At 39.6% G+C, this 24,839-nt stretch overlaps 1 protein-coding gene across 3 annotated transcripts in view; it reads left to right on the top strand.

Annotated features, from left to right (window-relative positions):
* tptep2-csnk1e.L (TPTEP2-CSNK1E readthrough L homeolog) overlaps positions 1–10,679 on the top strand; it is a 40,372-nt gene extending 29,693 nt beyond the window's left edge. For 2 of the 3 annotated variants that reach the window (XM_018256584.2, XM_018256583.2), the window contains exons 3-11: positions 650–760; positions 1,313–1,461; positions 2,098–2,326; positions 2,500–2,670; positions 4,907–5,055; positions 5,462–5,654; positions 6,380–6,519; positions 7,111–7,172; positions 9,389–10,679. In XM_018256584.2, coding sequence (XP_018112073.1) covers positions 650–760; positions 1,313–1,461; positions 2,098–2,326; positions 2,500–2,670; positions 4,907–5,055; positions 5,462–5,654; positions 6,380–6,519; positions 7,111–7,143 — 1,175 coding nt within the window. In that variant the 3' untranslated portion in view covers positions 7,144–7,172; positions 9,389–10,679. 3 annotated transcript variants of the gene reach the window in all.
* Positions 10,680–24,839: the final 14,160 nt, after the last annotated feature.

Here is a 24,839-nt window from a genome sequence, read left to right as displayed (position 1 = left end):
CCAGTCTTTTCCACTTGATGACTGATCAGTTTCTTATGTGCTATTAGCAGCACTTGTCCAGAATGATTTACCTCTGAGAGAAATTGATTTAAATATACTTCCAGATTTGCTGTGCTGTTGGGAATCCTCTCTGACCCAAAAGCCACAAATTCCAGCTGACTAATCAGCCCAATAGTCTGGTTCATAGACTCTGAACTCTCTGCACTGAAAATCCTGTTGGCCACTGTCTGCATCAAGCAGTTGATGGACCCAATGACTATGAATGTGTCTGATTTTTGGCCCGAGGGCCAGACTTCCCTCATGATAATTTGGCCCTCTTGGGTGGTGAAGCTGAACCAATGTACACTTGTTTGGTGACGGGGTAAAACAAGTTGCTGTTTGTCTATGGTCCGCTTGAAATCTAGGTTTCTGTGATGAAGGAATGTTTTTGTTTCTACAATAACCTGACTAATATGGTGTGACATCACAAATGACATGTTTGTGTGATTAATGTCACATTCTTACAACACAATGCTGCAACAAACCAGTGTGTATTGAGTATGTCCTTACCCACTTGCACTCCTGTAATAAGAGTTATTTAGAGACTTCTGTTCTATCTGAGACCCTGCCATTTGGTGTACCCACTAAAGATCCATTTGTGTTTCCTCAGGTGCAAACATTGCCACAGGTGAGGAGGTTGCCATTAAGCTGGAATGTGTCAAGACAAAGCACCCCCAGTTGCACATCGAGAGCAAATTCTACAAGATGATGCAGGGTGGAGGTAAGGGCTTCCTCGTAGGGGCCAGAAGGAAGTAACAGGTAAAGCGGTCAGTAATGCACATACTATAGGTTTCGGAGATTAACTGTGGTGCTGCTTGTTTACAGTGGAAAGAGTCTTTCTGAAATAGTATAGTGCTAAGTAAACCTGATTCAGCCGCATAGCAGTAGGACACGCTTTAAAAGCCACATTGCATAAATCATTAGATCATTGAGCTGCACCACTGCATTTTATACTTTACAAATGTACATACATTTATTTCTGCTACACACAAAATGTTCTTTCATCGTTAAGCAGTTTATTTGAGAAATCATTTCAACATCTATGAGCCAAGAAAAAGTACTTTGAAGGGATTAGGGGGAGTTGCCCAGTCCTGCCTTAGCATGTGGAATACGGATACCTGAAATCTGTAAAATCTTGCTCCTTTTATTCCCCACTCCCTCTGTCTAATATCACACACACAAACTGATCATTTGTCTTCTGCTCTATTTTATGAATATGGGGAAAGTATATCGCCATGCTGCTAACTTCCATATTTTTTTTCTTGTCTTGCAGTGGGGATCCCTTCCATCAAATGGTGTGGAGCAGAGGGTGATTACAATGTCATGGTGATGGAGCTACTGGGGCCAAGCTTGGAAGATCTCTTTAATTTTTGCTCTCGCAAATTTAGCCTAAAGACTGTACTCCTTTTGGCGGATCAGATGGTAAATAAACTGTACAAAAAAGTGTTGTCTGGTCATCTGATGTGCCCTTGCCAAGCATGGTTTATTTTTCGGTCTATAAAGCCTACTAAATTATGGCATAAAATTGGTTATTGTGAACGTAGAAAATGTCCTTTTCTTCATACGTAAAATAGTGAGAGATGTCTTGTTTTCATTGTCAGCCAAAGCTCCATCTTGTGGCCATAAATTTATCTGCCCATAGTGAATGCCATAGTAAAGTAAAGCTGATACCAACTCCATAACGTTTCATATCCTAAAGCAGTGTTTGTGGAACTTACAATTCAAGCACCACTTTAATACCCAACCTTTGGCCTGGACCCTCCTTATCTTATGAGAATGTGTACATGTATAGAAATATATAGGGAATATTAGCCATTCAGCCATTGTTTCAATAATACCCAAGACAGCAAATACATATTGACTCAAAGCACTTCAAGCTGGGCTTTCAGGTGTATTAGCCTCACCTTAACTTGCTTTCAGGCTTGGCTGGATGTTGGCTTGCAAATGCACACTTGGATGCACTATTGGTGTTTTCTCCATTGGCAGAGAAAACATGCCAATGTGACAGCAATTAAATTTGTGATTAATTACTTTATCTCTTTATCTGCTATTTTACAGATAAGCCGTATTGAGTACATCCATTCCAAGAACTTCATACACCGAGATGTAAAACCAGATAACTTCCTAATGGGGCTTGGTAAAAAGGGCAACCTAGTCTACATTATTGATTTCGGACTTGCCAAGAAATACCGCGATGCTCGAACACACCAGCACATCCCTTACAGAGAAAACAAGAACCTGACAGGAACCGCCAGATATGCCTCTATTAATACCCATTTGGGGATAGGTGGGTGACTTGTTTTTTTTTGTTTTTTTTTTTGTTTAAAGTCACGCTGCTGCCCACTTCTCAGCTGTTATAGGATTTGACAGAGCAGAAAACAGTACATTGCTATATTAACCTGCATAAGCAAGTCTCTTATTGAGTTATGTAAAGACTATATGATTTTTATTTTTTTGTAGAGCAAAGTCGGCGTGATGACTTGGAGAGTCTGGGATATGTCCTTATGTACTTTAATCTGGGCTCCCTGCCCTGGCAAGGCCTCAAGGCTGCAACTAAACGTCAGAAATATGAACGCATCAGCGAGAAGAAAATGTCTACACCTATTGAGGTTCTGTGCAAGGGTTACCCCTGTAAGTTCTATTGACTCCACTGACTATAAATCTCTCAGTAGTTGTGTGTGGCACGAGAGGTATGAATAACGATCTGCATTTAATAAGGCTGCAGAGTCTCGTGCTGCCATTAGGATTTCTGTGTTCTGCCATACAGCACAATATTACTGCTTGTGTTTTATCCTACAATTATTTCAGGGAAAAGCTGCCAAATACAGGGACCTGTCGCACAGTGTATACATTGAAATAGGTGGTAATTCATGGGATTGAATATCACTTAAAGGGGTTGTTCACCTTTGAATTAACTTTTATTATGATGCAGAGAGTGATATTCTGAGACAATTTGCAATTGATTTTAATTTTTTATTATTTGTGTAAGTAAGTGGCTGGAATATGAATAGGAGAGGGCTTTAATAAATAGAGTAATAAAAAGTAGCAATTATCCGCTCCACAGTATATAGGTATCGCTGGCAGCTATATGAGGGTCTATAAGATCATTTTATGATCAAGATTGCAAAGAAGGCTTTAATTAATATTATTTACACAAACATTTTTTTACTGTCCCTTCGAAAGTCCAAATACTGGAAATTGAGTGATCTATGTCAGTATATGCAGTAATCCCTTTTTAAATAAGGCTTGGTTCAGTCCATGTCATTGAGTTGGTGAAGTTCTAGCCTTCATTGTAGTTGAAACTGGGTCAGGGAGCTTCTGGTTTGGTTTGTAAGATGCATTGTGTTTTGCCATTATGATACTACCCTGGGGTTCTCTTACTTTGAGATTACAGTACACAAATACAGCTGTGTGAGTCAATGTGCTGAAATGCCTAGCTTCTCCATAATGTGAAAAGCATAATGCTTTCTGCTATCTGGCGTCATTTGGATAGTAATAATGCTTTCTTGCAGAACCACTGCTAAGGGCTTAAAGGGAAAATATACCCCCCTTTTTTAACATGAGTTACTTCAGTGGGGCTTATGTAGAAAAGGTGCAGGTCCTGTTTCCTTTCAATATGTTGGATCAGGCATGTCTCTGATATATAAATTTAAATTATTTTTTTGTACGTTCAGTCAGCATCTATGCCTTTTGACTACATAAGCCTAACTAAATGAGCCCATGGGAAGAATACTGTATTTATCCTTTAATAATCACTGCTAGCATTTGATTCCACCTTTGTGTGTTCTGTACATGTATAGGCTTGTTAAATTGTGTACTCTTTTTAATTTAGCAACACTTCCTATGGACTTGCATAAGATGCAACCATTTCCGTGGGCCAGAATAAGCATTGCACATATTTCAGAGGGCTACACATACTTGGATACATGAAAAAAGACAGTCCATTAAGTTCAACCCCTCCCAATGAAAACCCAGCATCCACACACACCCCTCCATACCTTCACATAAATTATATATACCCATATCTATACAGTGCTAGTTTGCTTTAAAAGCCTCACTGCTTGTGTGTTTTGGCATATACTCCTGATTGCTGTGTGTGTTGTATAATGTGTCCTGCAGCCACATTTGCTGCCCCTTCCCTCCTGCCTCTTCTGCATCCACCTCCTATAGCTTTTTTTCTCCTTCTCTTGTCTCCTGCATTACCCTCACCTCCCCCTTCATGAATACCACTGGTAAAAACACAAGGTTTATTCAAACACTGCCTCCCCCTATTCCCCCTAAGAGAAAATTGCTCTATTTGCAGTGCTAAGAGTGAAGCCACAATACTAGGTTTTGCTTTCAATAGGGTGATATATTTGCACTTGTTTAGTTATATGGGGGAAGCTTGTTAATATGGATAATGGGACCTGTTATCCAGAATGCTGGGACATGGGGTTTTCCGGATAAGGGGTCTTACCGAAATTTGGATCTTCATACCTTCATACAAAAAAAAAGTTAAATAAACCCAACAGCTTTGCCTCCAAATAAGGATTTATTTTATATCTCAGTTGGGATCAGGTACAAAGTACTGTTTTATTATAGATTAAAAGGAAATATGTTTTAAATTTTTGAATTATTTGATTACAAATATGCCTTCCCATAATTTTGAGCTTTCTGGATAGCGACTTTTAGGATAACTGATCCCATACCTATAGTTTAATCCTGCAGTTGTTGCAGAAAATTCATGTTTTTTTTTTGTCTGTTGTACCTTAAATGCCTAATCCTTAGCACTTGGTAGTACTGCTGTTTTCTCTGTTTACAATAGTCTGGTTTTAAAGCCAAATAATTACTTTTAATGTGACTAATTAGTCATTTCTTGCTTTTGCAGCCGAGTTCTCTACGTATTTGAATTTCTGCCGTTCTCTGCGGTTTGATGACAAGCCAGACTATTCCTATCTGAGACAGCTTTTCCGCAACCTCTTCCATCGGCAAGGCTTCTCCTACGACTATGTGTTCGACTGGAACATGCTTAAATTTGTAAGTAACAACTGGGCAGTTGCATTACTTAACCATGGATATTGAATAATTCAGAACAAGGTATAAAGAGGAGTTCATTAGGGTGGGTGTTATGGTAATGTATTATTGAGTCACTTGTGAACTTCACCTACTAGAACTGCACAGAAAAAGCTGCCATGTTCAATCTCTGTACAGTTATTCATAGTAGTATGCTCTTACAATGGTAATGTGTATGTAATAGCAGTATTGGGTGAATGGTTCAGCAATGGTTAATCACATGACAAAGTTGTGGCGTTTTTTCCCCAATCATTGGCAACGTTCGTCTCCCTGGAAGTGGTAATAGTCACCATTATGTCTTGGATAAAGAATTTACTTTCTAGCTCCACCAAAACCTACTCATTAGATATTGATGTTTCGTGTGATTTAGGGTGCTGCTAGGAATCCAGAGGATTTGGACCGGGAAAGGAGAGAGCATGACAGAGAAGAAAGAATGGGACAGCTCAGGGGTTCTGCTACTCGGGCTCTTCCCCCAGGCCCTCCTGCAGGTGCAGCCCCCAATCGCCTAAGAAATGGTGCAGAACCAGTAGCCTCCACACCAGCGTCAAGAATTCAGCAGAGTGGTAAGTAAAAGCAAGGTGGGCGAGTGTATATAGATACACAAAGGGAAAATATGCTCTATTGACTTTATTTTCTTATTACTATTTATTAAAACATAGATGGGTGTAATTTGTTTTACTCTGAACATTATTTTGCCTGCATATTAGTAATTGTTGCTATAACGGCTGTGAGGACAATGAGGTGCCCAGTTATGGCTGGTCAATGGAAGACTCCTTTGTAGGAGATGCAGTCCTTACTTTCAACATAGGAGTGATCAGATATAAACCTTACATATGTTTGATACAAATATAAAAAGACAATGCTGTAGACTGTGATAACACTTAGGAGTATAATATGGAAGCCAGTTGCAATACTGTACAGCAGCTTTTGAATCAATTCAGGCCCCTGTTGGAGATATTTTTAGTGAAACCTATGTAAGAGGAGGTCTATGCTGAACACAAGGCTGCATTTAGCATGTGCCTGCTGTACTATACAGAGAATAAATGTATGATGTTCACCCTTTACAAATCTTTCCTGTTGTTTAACAAGGGCAAGGCAATCTGAATCCCCAGCTGGCAGTTAGGTCTTGCAGCTTTTCATCGTGTCTTCTTTCGGCTTTATTTATAGCCGACTTTGCATCTTTGCTGATAGGCTTATCCCTTGCCTGTCAGTGCAGACATTAACGATGCCAAGCTCCGCCTTATGCTTGGAGACCTTATCTATTGGTAAAGTGGCCTGCCTTTTCCAGGTAACACTTCACCAAGGGCCATTTCACGGGTGGACAGAGAACGCAAAGTCAGCATGAGGTTACATCGGGGAGCCCCAGCAAATGTCTCTTCCTCGGATCTCACAGGACGGCAAGAAGTGTCACGGATCTCAGCATCACAGGTGAGCACACACAAGGCAGATCCTTGCTTGTTAGGCTGCTGGTTAGAGGATTCTCCCACCTCCGCAGGTACAGGTATGAGATCCGTTATCCAGAAAGCTCTGAATTATGGAAAGCCTGTCTCCCATAGACTCCATTTTATCCAAATAATTACATTTTTTAAAGACATCCTTATCCTCTGTAATAATAAAATAGTACCTTGTACTTGATCCCAACTAAGATATAATTAACAAAACTAGGCTATTGGGATGTATTTAATGTTTACATGATTTCCCAGTAGACTTGAGGGAAATCTTACAGAAAGAACCATTATCTGAAAAACCCCATGTCCTAAGCATTCTGGATAACGGGTCCTATACCTGTACACTATTGAGTTATTCACAATTGTTTCCTTAAGCACCTACCTAACACTGCCGGAGACAAATGTTTGTGTGCTTTTACTTGGAGCCAAGCAACACAAAATACGCCCCATATGTCCTTTTCTCTTTTGAGAATGTGGAGAATATGCAGCGGTCTCCCTTTTGCAGTCGGTATCTATCTTAGCTTATCGTGCACTGCCATTCAGCTGATTGTTCTGTTTGCTTCCGTTACAGGCCAGCGTGCCATTTGACCACCTTGGGAAATGAGGGTTGCCACTGGACCAATGTTTACTTAGGTGAGTTTCACACATTGTATTTGTACAACGCCTACACAGTACTGATTGTGGCATTCAAGAAACCGTGTTTACTTTGCATTAAACTTGAAGGTGTAAAAGGAGAACTAGTGAAAGTTCAAGATGGGCCTGGGTTAGGTGGGCAGCTTCCTTTCTATAACAAAAAAAATATATAAAAAAAATGTATCTAGCTATCTATACTATATCTATCTCTATCTATCTATATCTATATCTCTTAATATATGCTTTGACTTTGGGTGACTAAGCCTCCAGTAAAATGTAGTACTGGCGTCTGTGGATTAATCGTGGGGAAAATCCGAAGGGAGGCAATTCCTGCAGTTAAGCCAGATTGCGCAAGTTCTACTTCCTACTACTACTTCCTTATCCCCAGCCAGTTTTCTTAAAGGAATTGTTCAGTGTAAAAATAAAACTGGGTAAATAGGCTGTGCAAAATAAGAAGTAATTATAATATAGTTAGTTAGGCAAAAGTGTAATGTATAAAGTCTGGGTGTCTAACATAATAGCCAGAACACAATTTATTTCCTGCTTTGCAGCTCTCTTGGTTTACATTGACTGGTTACAAGGCAGTAACCAATCAGTGACTTGAGGGGGGGGGCACATGGGTCATATCTGTTGCTTTTGAATCTGAGCTGCATTCTGAGGATCAATTGCAAACTCACTGAACAGAAATGTACCTTGTGGGCCCCCCTTCAAATCACTGACTAACTCAGTTATAGAGCTGAAAAGCAGTAGTGTTCTATTCTGTTATGTTAAACATCCACTCACTCCAGCCTTTATACATGACATTTTTGGCTAACTAACTATATTAGAAACATTTTTTATTTTGCACAGCCTATCTATTTACCCAGTTTTTATTTTTACACTGAACTGTTCCTTTAAGAAGTCAACAGGGGCGTGTTCTGCCAGCATAGGGGCTATTAAAAGTAATGGAACATACTCTTAGGTTAATGCTCTGTCTAATCTTTTCTAATTTTCTAATTTTTATTATATCAAAAACTGAAATGAAATACCACTATACTGTTACTATTCTCCTATATAAAAGCACAATTCAGGTGCCCCAAATTGTAGCCAGACATAGTTGAGTAACGTTCCCTGGGACACTGGCTTATCCCTGTTAAACTGGCCATAGACCTGCAGATATATCCTTAAGTCCCACGAACGCTCGTTCCTTGCAATCTCCCAACATACAACTAACCATTCAGATTAAATAAAGTAGTAAAAAGAACAAATCAGACTATGTTCTGTCCCATAATTGGCAGACCGAATTGTACAAAAGTTATGTCCAACAAATAGTAGTGACCCACCCATTGATATTGTCAGGCAATACATGCAGAGATCTTATCATAAGCTGACAGAAATCTTCTAATCTGTCTAATTGACTAAACGACTGATTGCCATGGCACAAAAAAATATCGATCCACACATGGTCTGAAAATTGTATATTTTACAAGTGCATGTATCTTTGTATGTGCCCAAACACAACCACGAGGAACCAGAGCTACGATAATGTCTGTGCCATAAAGCGATTCTCCCATAACTGCCAAATAGCTGGGATCATTCACTCTGTAGGTCAGACTTGCAGTGTATATTAAAGGTGGTTTATTGCCAAATAGATTAGCCACAACAGTGCAAGCTAGAACACCATTTTTTAGAATGCTGTTCCATACCTGCTGCTGTAGAAGCTGTTTGTAGGATAGCAGCTGCCATATTTATTAGCTTGCTGTGACATCACTTCCTGCCTGAGTCAGATTACAGCAGGGAAAGGAGCAAACTGAGCATGCTCAAGCCCTGGAGGTTTAAGCTGGAAACAGGAAGTCTGATACAGAAGTCCATGTGTACACAATAGAAGGAAAAATGTTTTTTTTTTCTTTTGACAGAGGACTCAAAACAGCATTACTTTGAGGGTTTACTGGTGTATTTATATAGACCTTTCTGATAAAGTTTACTTAATTTTAACCTTTTAATCTCCTTTAAGAATGTCTTCCCCTTCCTCTCAAGGGAGATCTTTCTGTAGCATCAAGGGGAGAACAATAATACCCCAGAAGGGAGAGACCACTATGAGTTTCAGTACCTCTGCTCCTTATGGGTTTTTTTCTCTTGTACCTCTGTCTTGACAGGGAACCATGCAAGTAGTTAAATTCAAATAATGTTAATTTTGCCTGGCAATTGATTATATTTATTTTTCTTCTTCCCCCCAGTGTCTTCACTGTATTTCATTTTCTTTTAAAGACGACCGATTTTAATTTTTAAATGTTTTCCTGCCAATGAAGAGAGCCAAGGCCGAGGTGCCGGTTCTGGCGCAGGAGATGGAGGAACTCGCGTTCCGTGGAGGAGACTTCGCTTCCTTCTGAATATACTGGCAGTCCAGGACAGCGGATCATCTTCCTGCTTTCTACAAACTGAACACTACATATAGATATATTCTGTATATATATTTTTTTCTTTTATTTTTTAGCTGATGACCCTTATTTTTCTTCCTCCATTCCCCCCCCCAAAAAAAAGTTTCTTGACATGTAAGATTCTAGCTGTTTCATTTTCTTTTGGTGTAACAGAAGGAAGGCTTAGCTTAGGGAGTAGTCCGACCCTTGCTGACTCTGTGATCAGCACAAAACAGCCTGTGTTTTGATCCATCCACTTTTCTCTTGACAATGGCGAGACGCGTGCAGTTTTCTGTCACTTTAGCCTTTTTCCAGATATAAAAAGGTACTGGGGAGGTGAGGTTGGAGCCTCATTGTGCCTCCTTTCTGTGCGGATCCACAGTGGAGAAAGCTTGTTTTTAATATCTGCTCCTTCCTGGAGATCTTCCGGGAGGCAAATTTTTTTGGCAAAGGGACGACATGCTTCAACAGCTGGTGGTCCTGGCTGTTCCGGCAGTTTTAGTTGTAGGTCATAAAGTATTTTAGTAGTAGGTTTATTGTTGGGTATGTCCCGCTGTGGCTGCTAGTGGTTTGTGATGTAGTGCTTTTGAAACTTTTAAGAAGAAAAAATGCACACAACTCCCCATTTCCCCCCTTCTCCTGTGGTGATGAGACTGGGTGTGTATGGCTGCTTTCTGACTTTCCTAATGAAGACTGTGAAGGTGCACAAGATGTTTTATTAAGGATTGTACATTACACAAGGGGTCAGGGAGGCCCTGCGTGGCGGGATTCTGAATGTGTAAGCTACTGTTTCCCTCCATGTCCTGGACAATGCTTTTCCTGTACCACTAGATGGCGCCATGTAATGACTTCTCTCTCACAGCCTAAAAAAAAAAAACTCAATATTTAACAACTTTGTTTTTCCTAATTTATTTACAATATTTTCTCTTCTTTTTTTATTTGTGGTAACTTTTATTACTTTATAATTTTAAATAAAAACTTCAAAAAAAAATCCATTTTGGGGGAAAAAATGCAACTTTTGGGGGGTTTTTGTACTTCCTGTGTAAATAGACTTTTTCAGCTTTCATGTGTTTGTTAATTTGAGGTAATAAAGTAGAAAATGATAAAGTGAGCTGAACTGAAGCAACTTTTTGTGTTGGTGGGCTGGGATATTTGGCCTAAGTTATGTAAACTGAATTTGACCGCAAAGGGCTTATTTTTTCAGTGATGCCCTAGGATAAAGGCAGATATACACTGAAAGATTTTCTTGCGTGGCAAGGTTGTCGAAAAAAAAACAGATCTTTACTTGATTTAACTAATGATTGCATCACAAGAAGAACCCTGAAAACCCGTTGAGAGAATCCATGTCGATGGCAGAGTGCAGTACTTGCCCAATGGGATTTTATAAACTGCTAGTTGATGATCAGGCCAATCTTCATACCCGCAAAAAGCAGTTGGGTTTTATGTAGAAAGTCCTGAAATTCACTGAACGTATGTGCTGTCCATAGGTGGCCCGCCAGGGTACCCGGCTAAGCTGCGGGAGTGTTCCCCTCCGCTGTGGTTTTGGCGAGTTTTTCCCCTACCCTGTGATCTGGCACCGGAGTGCCATCACTCCGTCATCTGTGATGTAACTTCCAGGTCGGAAAGGGGTTGTTCATCTTTAAAGGAGATGGATAGTCTTCTTCCACTTGGGGGTGCCAAATGTCATGCACCCCCAAGTGATTGTATTGACTTACCTGAAACCCTGGGTCAGTGCGCCTAACAACAGAAAACTGAACCGGCCTGGGTTATACCAGTGAGCACCACAAAGCGATCATCTTCCGGCTTCTTTCTTCTCATGGCTGCTCATGCACAGTAGAGCGAAAAACCGAACTTTAACTAAAACGTTGGCTATTTCAGTCTACTGCGCATGTGTCTCCCCCGGGGAAATTTGAAGATAGAAGATGCCAGAAGAGGATCTCTCTGTGGTGCTCACTGGTATAACCCGGGCCGGTGCAGTTTTCTGTTGATAGGTGGGCTGGGGTTTCAGGTAAGTCAATACAATCCCTTGGGTTGCATAACATTTGGCACCCCCAAGTGGAAGAAGACTTTCCTTCTCCTTTAAAGGAACAATAACACCAAAAATGAAAGTGTGTAATAAATATAATGTACTGTTGCCTTGCATTGGTAAAAGTTGTGTTTGCTTTGAAAAGACTACTATAGTTTATATAAATAGGCTGCTGTGTAGCCATGGGGCAGCCATTGAAGCTGAAAAGGGAGAAACGGTACAGGCTTCTTAGTGGATAACAGATATGCTCTGTAAGAGAGTACAATGGCATCCTACAGAGTGCATCTGTTATCTGCTATGTAACCTGGGCCTCAAATGGCTACCCCCATGGCTAAACAGCAGCTTGTTTATATAAACTATAGTAATGTTTCGAAAGCAATAACATAACTTTTACCAGTGCAAGGCAACAGTAGGTTCTATTTTAATTACTTTAGAACACTTTCATTTTTTGGTGTAACTGTTCCTTCAAATTAACTTAAGTATGATGTGTAAAGTGATTCTGAGAACATGTGCAATTCGTTTGTGTTTTTAATTTGCGGTTTAGCTTTTTATTAAGCAGTTCTTCGGTTTGCAATATGAGAACATGTGCAATTCGTTTTAGTTTTTAATTTGCGGTTTAGCTTTTTATTAAGCAGTTCTTCGGTTTGCAATATGAGCAATCTGGTTGAATAAGAGATTGGAACATGAATATTAGAGGATCTGAGTAGAAAGATAAGTAATAAAAAGTAACAATACATTTTTAGTCGTACAGATGGGATCAGTGACCCCCATTTGAAAGCTGGAGTCAGAAGAAGGCAAATCAAAAGGCAAATCAAAAACTATAAAAAAAATTGCTTAGAATTGGGCATTCTTTAAAATACTAAAAGTTAATTTAAAGGTGAACCACCCTTTTAAATATTTGTGGTCCAGGTCATTTAGGGGGGGCATATTGGATGGTGAGTGCAGGTTGGGTTTTGGCTCAGTGGGTCTGGGTCAGGCACGAGTCTCTCTAACCGGATCTGTACAGGATTTTAATGAACCGATAAGGCTGCTGACTCTGTTAAAGCGACTAAATCTGTAGCTAATGTCGGCCCTGCTCGTCTGTGAGATGCATTCGAAGACACTGATTTTCTTGAGAACAGATGCAAATTGGCTGTATTGAACTTCAGCTTGATAATGAAAGGATTTGTATTCATAAGATGGCCTGTTTGTATGTGTTTGTACAGACAAATAGAGGAAAGTGAAAAAGCAGTCGTCCAGTTTTATGAGCAGCTAGAGCTGGAATTATACTGCATTGCAAGGCAAAATGTCAGCTGTCTGCTCTCTACACAAAAGGATAACACAAATGTGCATACAGTAAGAAAATGATGCTGATGTTCCAACATGCTTATAGGAAATGTCAACCCAGAAAATGTTTTGCCTAACAAATTAAAACATAATTCTAAGCAGCATTGAAATATACATTCATTTAATTTTTTTTATGTATTTTAAGTTGTGTGTACAGTTAGGGCCATAAATCTTTGGACAAACCACTTTTTCAAATTTTGGTTCTGTACATTACCACAATAAATTTTAAATGAAACAACTCAGATGCAGTTGAACTGCAGACTTTCAGCTTTAATTCAGTGGGTTGAACAAAAAGGTTGCATAAAAATGTGAGGAACTAAAGCCTTATTTTTAATACAATCACTTCATTTCAGGGGCTCAAAAGTAATTGGACAATTGACTCAAAGGCTATTTCATGGGCAGGTGTGGGCAATTCCTTTGTCATTATCAATGAAGCAGATAAAAGTCCTGGAGTTGATTTGGGGGGGGAGGTGTTTGTTTGTGGAAGATTTTGCTATGAACAAACAACTAGGGATGGACGGGGTTTTTTTTGCCTTGTTTCGCCATAAAAATGACACCCATAGACTTGTATAGCGTGAGTCAAAAAATATTTTGCCGCGCGACAATTTTTTGGACGCCCATAGACTTTAATGGGCGTCAGCGACATTTCGCCGGCGGTGAAATTTTTGGCAAAACTAAGCGGGTCAAATACGCCCATCCCTACAGACAACATGCGGTCAAAGGAGCTCTCCATGCAGGTGAAACAAGCCATCCTTAAGCTGCAAAAACACAAAAAATCTAATTGCTACAATATTAGAAATGGCAAAATATACATTTTGGTACATCCTGAAAAAGAAAGCAAGCTCTGGTGAACTCAGCAACGCAAAAAGACCTGGATGACCACGGAAGACCACAGTGGTGGATGATCCCATAATCATTTCCATGGTGAAGAGAGACCCATTCACAACAGCCAAACAAGAGGTAGGAGTATTGATATCCAAATCTACCATAAAGAGAAGACTGCAGGGTGCACTGCAAGGTGCAAGCCACTCATAAGCATCAATAATAGAAAGGCTAGATTGGACTTTGCTAAAAAAAAAAAAAATCTAAAAAAAGCACAGTTCAGGAAAAAAGTTTTTGGGACAGATGAAACCAAGATCAACCTCTACCAGAATGATGGCAAGAAAAAAGTATGGAGAAGGTGTGGAACAGCTCATGATCCAAAGCATACCACATCTCTATAAAACATGGAGGAGGCAGTGTGATGGCTTGGGCGTGCATGGCTGCCAGTGGCACTGGGACTCTAGTGTTTATCCCTGATGTGACACAGGACAGAAGCAGCCAAATGAATTCTGAGGTGTTCTGCTCAAATCCAGCTAAATTCTCCCTACTGACCGTAGTTTGTCCCTTTTTATTCTCTGCCCTGGTGCTTCAGACTGTTGATACAAAAAAAGACAAGGGAGAGTTTTGCAAGATTGTTTAAAAAGTAATATTTACAAATAACTTTACAAGCACTTCTGGAGGAAGTTCTTATGACAGGGCTGAAGGTGAACATCACTAAAATGAAATGTATTTAATACTGGATATGCATTCACCTTGTGATGCTCTTGTCAGTCTGTCTGCGTTTCTTGTGTGACTAGACAGCCTTACAGTACATCAACTGACAATACAGAGCAGCAGTGATTATTATTTATGTCTCACATTATAGGACTTTTGCCAAGAAGTGAAGTGAGACTGAATAATAATTGTGGTGTGATGTGCTTGGGCGGGAGGGGTGGAATCAGGTCAGACTGCCTTGGCATTTAGGTCATCAGCGTATGCAAATTCCCTTATTCATGATTGAACACGGAAGGCCATCTCCCATATACTCCATTTTAGCTACATAATTCAGATTTTTAAAAATGATTTCCTTTTTCTCTGTAATAATAAAACAGTATCTTGTACTTGATCCCAACTAAGATACAAGTAATCCTTATTGGAAGCAAAACCAGCCTATTGGGTTTATTAAGGTGCACATTCACCTAGGGTTGACTATTGAGGGTTAATTAACCCTCGATATTCGACCATCAAAGTAAAATCCTTCGACTTCGAAGTCGAAGGATTTTGCGATTTTCCTGCGATCGAACGATCAAAGGAATAATTGAACGATTCGAAGGATTTTAATCCATCGATTGAAGGATATTCCTCCGATCAGGAAATTGTTATGAAGCCTATGGGGACCTTCCCCATAGGCTAACATTGGCCTCGGTAGGTTTTAGGTGGCGAACTAGGGGGTTTTATGAATTTTTTAAAGAGACAGTACTTCGACTATCGAATAGTCGAACGATTTTTAGTTCGATTCCAAGGTTGAAGTAGCCATATTCGACCATTCGAAATTCAAACTTTTTTTCCTCGATTCCTTCACTCGAACTAAGTAAATGGGCCCCTTAAAGGAGAAGGAAAGCTACAGAGGCATTTTATTGCCAATAGATTAGCTGCAATAGTGCAAGCTAGAATGCTGTATTTATTCTGTAGAATGTTTTACCATACCTGAGTAAAAAGCTCTTGAAACTTTCTGTTTGTTTAGGATAGGAGTTGCAGTATTAATGTGGTGTGACATCACTTCCTGCCTGAGTCTCTCCCTGCTCTGGGCTCAGATTACAGCAGAGAAGGAAGGGGGAGGGGAAGAGGAGCAAACTGAGCATGCTCTTGCCCAGGGCAATGAGGTTTAAGCTGAAGGCAGGAAGTCTGATACAGAAGCCCATGTGTACACAATAGAAGGAAAGAAATGCAGTGTTTCTTTTGACAGGGGACTCAGAGCAGCACTACTTTGAGGGTTTACTGGTATATTTAGGTGGACCTTTCTGATAAGGCTTACTTAGTTTTAACCTTTCCTTCTCCTTTAATGTTTACATGATTTTCTAGTAGACTTAAGGTATGAAGATCCAAGTTACAGAAAGATCCATTATCTGGAAAAACCCAGGTCCCAAACATTCTGGATAACAGGTCCCATAGCTTTAGTTAATTTGGCAGGATCAGTAGCTCTTCCATTGTATTTAAATATTTTTAGCCTTTGTTTCCTTTTTTTTTTTTTTTTTTTTCAGACAGCTGCAGGTTGAACAATGAGGGTAGGACAACACATACGTTTTCGGTACAATCCAACGTGCTGCAACAAAATGCATGCGACGGAAATAAGGTAAGAGATAGAAATTTTGGATGCAGTTGCAGCGTTGATCTGACAGTCGTGTTGCGTCCGATCACCGATGCGACTTCATTCGACATTTCTATCTCTTACCTTCCGTCGTATGCGATTTGTTGCATGCGCTTTGTCTCAGCACGTTGGATCGTGCCGAAAATTTCCGTGTACTCCTACCCTAAAAGCAAGCATTTGATTGGTTGCCATGGGTTAGTGCCCAGGTGCAGATTTGTGCAGTGTTTATAAATGAACCCCTGTACACTGTAGTTATTTCTCAGTGATGTTTTGGGCCAGCATGAGCACCACACAGTTGCTACACTAGAAATGTTACCTCTCCAAATCCCCAGGCTGAAAAAGAATCCAGGGCATAGCTCTCAAGTGACCCCAATTAAAAGAGAGTCATTTACAAATGCAGAGGTGTGCACATCAACCTTTTTTTTAATCCAATGCAGTGTTACAGTTGTGCCTAACAATTTCAGAGAGGATATTGTGGCCTCATTTCTTTATATGTCTTTTTATCTTTATAGATCTTTATATATGTATGTATATCTGTTGCTGATAGCAAAGAACAAACATGAACGTATAAATATGAATAAATATCTAAAAGCATTTGCTGCTTGCAAGAGGTAAAAGTGGTACTGCATGTCCCAGTCTGAACAACATCGGAGACTATGCCATATTCATACTTGAAAGTAGCTGTACAAGTTCTGGAACATATGTTCTTTCACACCTTATGGCAATGGAACTCATTGCTGTAACAGTAAAAGTTATAAATGACAGCTATCAAGGCCTGTGCATCTGTAGGCGGCTCACTGGGACAGACAGATCCTGTCTTTCTAAAGAAAATCCAGCACATCTATAAATAACAGTGGTGCATGCACACTTCTAAACTGGATATAGTATGTGCATGAGATCTCTCTGAACTTCACGGGGCATATTTTTGGCTCAGAGTGCACTATATACACAATCAAGCCTGCAATGGAAATATAGAAGGCCTCAGCTGAAACAGGCGTTCCCAGGCTTGCAGGAGCATAGCACATCCACCCCGGAAGTGTGTGCTCTCAGGAGAAACTAGATATCATTAGGGATTAGCAGGAGCAGCTGCCAAAAATGATGTTGCCATAGGCGTAGAAATAACAGTGTGCAGAGAGAGAGAGTGTTGAGCAGGGTAAAGTTGTCATTTTTCAAGTCACATTTATCTATAGGTAAAAAGATTTGTGCCTTTTCTCACCCACACTATTATGACTTAATTCAGGGCAGGGTATATGTTTCTTCTCATCTGCCAGCTATTTGCTATGCTCCCTGTCCATTTATTTTAAAGGGGTTTTTCACCTTTCAACATTTAGTATGATGTAGAGAGTGATATTCTGAGATAATTTTCAATTGTTTTTTATTATTTGTGGGTTTTGAGTTATTTTGCATTTTATTCAACAGCTCTCCAGTTTGCAATTTCGGCAATCTGGTTGTTAGGGTCCAAATTACCCTAACAACCATGCACTGGTTTGAATGAGGGGTTACTCCTCAGTGGATGTGCAAAGGATCTACATCAGGGGTGGCCAATAGGCAGATCAGGATCTACCAGTAGACCTTTAGCTGGTGATCAGTAGATCTCAAGACACTGTCAACAAACAGCTTGTCTAAATCACTATTTCATGCTTTTCATTCAGATATTTATTATGTTAAGGTTACCTAAGAAATTGTGGTTTGTTAAATATAACAATATACATTTTCCCATCAATCAATAATTAAGTAATATTTTCCATGGAACAGAGTGCTAACAATGGTTTTATGGATGTAGATCATAATGGGACAACATCACTAAAAGTAGACCTTGCTTAGTAAAGTAAAGTAAAATATTAGTAAAGCGCTCCTGATCTACGGTACATGAAAGAATCTTTACATCCACTAATGCCAGTATCATCTGAAAGTATAGGGGGGGCAGGAGAGACTGTTTGCCTTTAAACGTGTCTCAATGTATCCAACCTGCCTTGCTTACAAATTTCCAACTGTATTTGTGTGGCCTTGAAATGGGTTGAAAAGAAAACAAAGTCCCGTTACCAGACCTGCTGATTGTTGTACACCTTTAAGCGGCAAAACTTGTTCTCTATTTAAGTTCCTGTTGTATTTAATTTGCTGTGTCTAATGGTATGAAAATACAATGGGGAGCAGCAGAGGTGTCTTACACAATCCTTGTCTTCTGAATTTAGAGATGAGAGGGAAATAAATACATGGATATTTGTTCTGCCTTAAAGTCTAGAGGAACCAGTATTTCCGGTATCAGCGTACAGTGATATATTTCATTTCTAACAAAAGGTCCGTTTTGGCTGGAAAGGCTAGCCGTGAGCAAGGCACTCAGGATGATGCTGCAGACTTCTCTCAAGAGCAGAATGGACTTAAAACATAAGGCTACAGGCTGATGAGCAAATGCGTGTGTCATTTGCAGAAAAAGTACAAGGGCAGTGTCATTTCTCCACTGGTATATGTAGGCCAGAAAAGAAAATGCACAGTGTGATCTCATCTACCCAGTCTTAGTATGGGCTGAGTATGGGAAAGTATGCAGTTTCACTTCTAAATCTGACCATGGGAACTCTTACAGACTGATCCAATGCTTATTAGTGCATACTCAAGGCAGGATCAGATTTATCCCAGATACCCTAAGGCTAGTGGCAGACGTTGGAGACAGGCCGAGAATCCACTCCTCTGCAGCTGCTCGATGTGCCTGCACCTGGATCCATTGCCTCAGCTCGGGGGCCGGCGAATGCTGCGGATTTTTGTCTTGAAATGCAAAATCTCATGTTTCGGCTTTAAAATCTACCGTGTTTATCTGCATCCAAGCCAAGGCAATGTATTCAGGTGCAGGCACATCAAGCAGCAGCAGCATAGGGGTCGATTCTTGGCCTGCATTTCTCCACAGGCCAAGATAAACAATGTTTGTGCTGAGATCCGCAATATCTGGCACTAACCTAATACCCAGGGAGAGAGAGACAGTACCAAAGCACAAAGCATATTACAATAGTATTATATTGTACAGAATCATACAGTGCACTGCCATCAGTTAATTATGTACATAAGTAAGAGAGATATGAAAACTACAATTCGAAAAGGTAGATTAGGCCCAGGAGTGGGGAAAGTCCCAGATGCCACTAAAGCTGAATGTGTAAGAGTATATATTGCTCCGAGGTGTCAAAAGCTGCTGAAAGTTCAAGTAATAGTTGTTGACTTTTGACTTGTCGGCTTTATGTAGGCTGTGGTTTATTTGCTAAAAGCGGGTTTTGTTAAACTGTGTGAGTAAATATCAGATTGGAAAAGAGCGTGTCCTCAATATGAAGTGTATGGGGACTTAAGTATACTCAGAACAGGGCTGTACAGTTGAGCAGCAACTCAGTGGTTTAGCAGGGCAGTTAGGTTGAGAACTGCTGTGGAAAATCAGAACATACCCATTGGGGATGCTGGATTCAAGATCACATTCCCATGCCTATTCCTGGAACTACTTTGTATTGAGGGGTTCTATGTTTCCATGAGTCATTCTGTGCATTTTCTCTGTAGCACATGGCAAGGCAGTATCTACACATTATATATATATATATATATATATATATATATATATATATATATATATATATATATATATATATATATATATATATATATATATATATATATATATATAAAATATATATATATCCATAAAATATATATATATCCATTAGTAAGGCTGGAGCACCTACATTTCAAAAACATCAACTGCCTGGGTGCTGGTTATACCATAATATAAACAAGCAAAAAATTAACCACACTCACTGGACTTTTTAGTTCAAATACAAGTTGGTGGCTTATTACGACGTTTCGGCTCCTACTCTCGAGCCGTCTTCAGGAAGTGAGCTCTATGCATGTTACAACCCTTAATTTACAACATAGTGTGGCGCAAAAACTAGTTGTGTGACGTCATCAGAGAGTGTACACATAGACAGTGGGAGTGTATTCATAAATATTCAATCAGCCTCTACACATATGTATATATGCATAGACAAATACAAGAGTCCTCTGCACTCAACCCATTATCAATATATTAAGGTCATTGCAACATTTTGTGCCTTAAGCTACTAAAAAAATGCCTTACCTTTTAAATAAAACAGGGATTGTTTGTCCATATATTGCAATTTATTTAAGCTGGCCAACTACGTCAAAGTCATCCCTGGTATGGCCAGTCCCACACTCAACTAGGAAACAAAAGGTAAGTTGCACTCACAGGTCTAAGGTGAATCAAGGTAAGTTTATTTTGTGGAGGCTCATAAACTGTGACCTACATTTTTGTTTATATATATATATATATATATATATATATATATATATATATATATATATATATATATATATATATATATATATATATATACTGCATGGAAGACAGTAAAGTGCAGTGCAATAATTTGGCACTACATAGCTATGGGATAATAATGATGCTTTATCCCTACTCCATGGCAAATAGGTGTCTCATAAACCAGATGCAGCACACGTGCCACAAAAATATGAATCATTCTATGGCCACAGAGATTTTCACAGTATAATAGATTTTATCCTAGGCTATATATTATATGCTTCATTGATTATAATAATCATTTATATATCAATTATAATCAAGTAAAATGATACTACACCTATATATATTGAGCAATTAACAGGCAACAAAATCACTTATTTTAGTCCTTAACCTAATAACACATTGGCTTTGTAGGGATCTTATAATCAATAGAGCACAGAGCACCACCTTGTGGCCATCTCATACATTACCAGGAGACATAGGAACTTTTTGTAAGTCCTATAAAAAAGTACGTTGTGTAGTAAAGCAATACCATTTATTGGCTAACTGATATATGTAATATTGCAAGCTTTTGAGAAAAAAATTACATCTCTTGATTAGGCATTATATTACAATTTCTGTGTGTGTGTATGTTTTTATATTTACAGATCCACAAGAAGCCGGCACTCACGATATAGATTGTTCATTTGCCTGGGTGCAGGATCAACGAATAATCTCCATCCACTTCAAAAAAGATCAGCACTCTCAGGTCTTAAAAATATAGAATTTTTTTTTATCAATAAAATGGCTCAAGACTGATGTTTTAGCCTACGCTAAGGCCTTCCTCAAAGTGCCAAAATCAACTATGAACATGCCTTAAAACTTAAAACCGGCGGAAAAACAACAGCTGCAGCGTTATCACATGATCAGCGTCATTAGCAAACCCCAATTAAGTATTTTGCTAAACATACATACATTCCATAAGTGAACAATACACTCACTATTAATCATCTTTCATAATACAAACAAAGGTTAAAACCAAATAACATTGTAACCCAGTAGCTTAATCCTGTAACATTATCTGCCATAGTTATTGGTAAAAAACAGATTCCATTACTAGATGTTACTAATTCTACCTATGTCGCTCACATATACTCTCGTTACAATATTGCATAAAAGAAACAGATTCAATTGCTAGTGTTAAAAATATGTGAAACATTGATAGTTTCTAGAGTCTAACACATTGGTATATCTCCCCCTTTTTTTTCCTTTTATCTTTTTGTTGGATGGTTAAATCTTTTTTTATATAGCTTTCCCTTCAGTTGAATTACCATACCCCCTCTGTGGCTCTCTATCACTTACCCAATCTATCTAACTTACCCTGTACTCAAAAATTCCTTTATCCAAAGATAACTGTCCCAAGGCTTTTCTCAGTAAAAAAAATTTTCTTTATTTCAATTAGCATTAAAAATTCGGATACAAACTCACCCCACCAGTGGGGTGGGCCTGGTGGGGTGAGTTTGTATCCGAATTTTTACTGCCAGGTAGTGTACCAGGTAGTGTACCGCTCGGAGGTGATCCATGCGGAGGAGCGCCAACTTCATAGTCGTACTTCGGTACGAGGCTGGTCTATGCTCAAGGGGTTGCAGTTCATTTCTCTCACCGGCTGGCCGGTCACCCCCGCTCTGTGCATGTTTATCATGTACTGTCTGTTTAAAAATTCGACTTCGACCATTCGCCATCTAAAACCTGCAAATTGCTGTTTTAGTCTATGGGGGACCTCCTGGAACCTATTTGGAGTCCATTGGAGGACTTTGAAAAATCAAAGTTTTTTTGGGGAAAAACTTTGAATCGCATTCGATCGAATGTTCTATTCCTTCGATTTGAACTATTCAAATTCGGCTGAATACGGACCTATTCAATCGAAAACAGACCTATTCAACCAAAAAAACCTTCAACTCAATTTCGGTTGGTCTTTTTGAATTTCGAAGTTTTTTCAATTCGAAATTCCACCCTTGATAAATATGCCCCTAAATGTATAGTTTGAATATTTAGTAGGGACATATGCTGTGGTTATTTGATGTTTTGATGAAGACCCTTTGAACTGTCCATGGTTCACATGGGGGGGGGAGGTAGTCCCTTCGATACATGCAGCCTAGGGGTTATAATTCATAATTGCACGTGAAACTTTTATCCCTGTTTAAGCCACTGCACAAAGTGTCACATTTTTACAGGGCCGGAACTAGGAGGGTAGGCTCCCGCCTAGGGTGCAATCATGGGGGGGGGGCGCACTTTTCAGGGGAAGTTTCTTTCTTTGCCTTTAATAGTTTTTCAATTTTATACACCACCTGTTCCAACCCCCCTCTTGCCCGTGATTTGTACTGCGGGCAGAATCACTCCCCCTCCCTCTTGGCAGCTGCTGGCACAGGTACATATTTGTAGGCAATATTTTGGCTGCGACTTGCACAGGTAAACAGATGATATGATGGATTTTGGGCTGCTGCTGGCACAAGTACATATATGGGGGCAATATTGTGGATTTTGGCTGCTGCTGGCACAGGTACAATTTGGGTGGAGTATGAGGGATTGGCTGCTGCTGGCTCTGGTACATGGAGCAATATGGTGGCTGCTGGCACAGGTACACAGATGTTTGGGGCAATATGATGGATTTTTGGCTCCTGCTGGCACAGATACAAATTAGGGGCAATATGATGGATTTTTGGCTCCTGCTGTCACGGATACAAATTAGGGGCAATATGATGGATTTTTTGGCTGCCGCCTGCATAATTACAGATTGGGGGTAACAATGTGATGGTTGTTTTGGCTTATATTGGCACAGGTACAGATTGGGGGCAATCTGAAGGATTGGCTGCCATTGGCATAGGTACAAATGGAGGCAATATGGTGGGAGGGCACTGATTGAAGCCCTTGCCTATGGTGCCAAAATACCTTGGCCCGGCCCTGCATTTTTACATACGCCAATATTCCCCCACCTTTCTGTCCTTCTGTGAGTTAAAGTTCCCCCATTAGTACAGTGGCTCTGAGGTCACGAATACTGTGGCTGGTGCTGTTAAAATGTGCCCCCACTGGGCATTCTGTCCACGTTTTTTAACTGTGAGTCTGCCCTTTTATTCTGTCTCTGAGAATTTGTCCTGTTTCCCTGATGTATAGTCTTATAGTGGGACACATTAGATACTGAATAATGTACCTAAAATGTCCCACTACAGGATATTATTCACAATTTCTTTCAAGCGCTGCTACCCTTTATGCCAGCAGAACTACGTGAATACGTAAAATCAATATACAGCTTGATAGATGCACCAGATTGTATACATCACCTAGCATTCAGCAATGTGTGGTATATTAGATCAATGATTTTTTTGCCAAGAATAATACCCCCCTAATGTTACACTTGCTCTTAACAGTACAAGGAGTTAATTAAAGAGGTTTTTAACCATTGAGTTAACTTTTAGTATGATGTAGAGAGTGATATTCTGAGACAATTTGCAACTGGTTTCCCTTTTTATTGTTTGTGGTTTTTGAGTTATTTAGCTTTTTATTCAGAAGCTCTCCAGTTTGCTGTTGCTAGGTTTCAAACTACCAAGTAACCATGATTTGAATAAGAGATGGGAATATAAAGAGGAGAGGGCTTAAATAGAAAGAGGAGTAATAAAAAGTAGCAATAACAATACATTCATAGCCTTACAGAGCATTTGTATTTTAGATGGGGTCCCCCCATTCTAAAGCAGGAAAGAGTCAGAAGAAGGCAAATAATACATTAATTGAAGGTCAATTGAAAAGTTGCTTTGAATTAGCCAATTAATTATTTCTGCAATTGACAAATACAGTAAATTCCCCAAAGAATGTTGTAGGTGCAGTGAGCAGAATAATAACCTGTATGGTGTTTAATGGGTGCAATTTTACCTTGCAGCAGTGTTAATTAGCACTCACCTGAGCTCATTTATAATCCTATTAAATGCGCCACACAGGTTTAACCAGTATAAAACATTGTTGTTACCTGTAAGATTTGGGTGAGAATGTTTAAAAGTCTTTTCATTAAAACTTCTGCCCAGATGCAGTTCAATCCACTGCTCTCCTGACTCCAGGGGGAGCCTTTCCTCTATGGTCATATCCTTAGCAGCCATCAGGCCAGACAGGGGCACAGTGTTTATACCTGTGAAAATACAGAATTTAAGTGACCCAGAAAGGAGAGATAGCACAAGCACAAAAAGGATAAAATAATATAATAATGGCAGTACAATTATGCTCCCCTTAAAGTGGACCTGTCACCGATATATACAGACGTATAATAAACGTCCTTTTCAAATTGAACATGAAACCCAAATTCTTTTTTTTAATTAAGACATTGATACCTGTTATAAACTCATTTAAAAATCTAAGCTGTCATTTATTGCCTGCCCCTCCTCTATGCCTTAGGCCAGTGGTCCTCAACCAGTAGCTCGTG

Source organism: Xenopus laevis, chromosome 4L, assembly GCF_017654675.1.
Source record: "Xenopus laevis strain J_2021 chromosome 4L, Xenopus_laevis_v10.1, whole genome shotgun sequence".
NCBI lineage: Eukaryota > Metazoa > Chordata > Amphibia > Anura > Pipidae > Xenopus > Xenopus laevis.
Note: the sequence above shows the minus strand (reverse complement) of the source record. Positions and strands in the feature narration are given on the sequence as shown.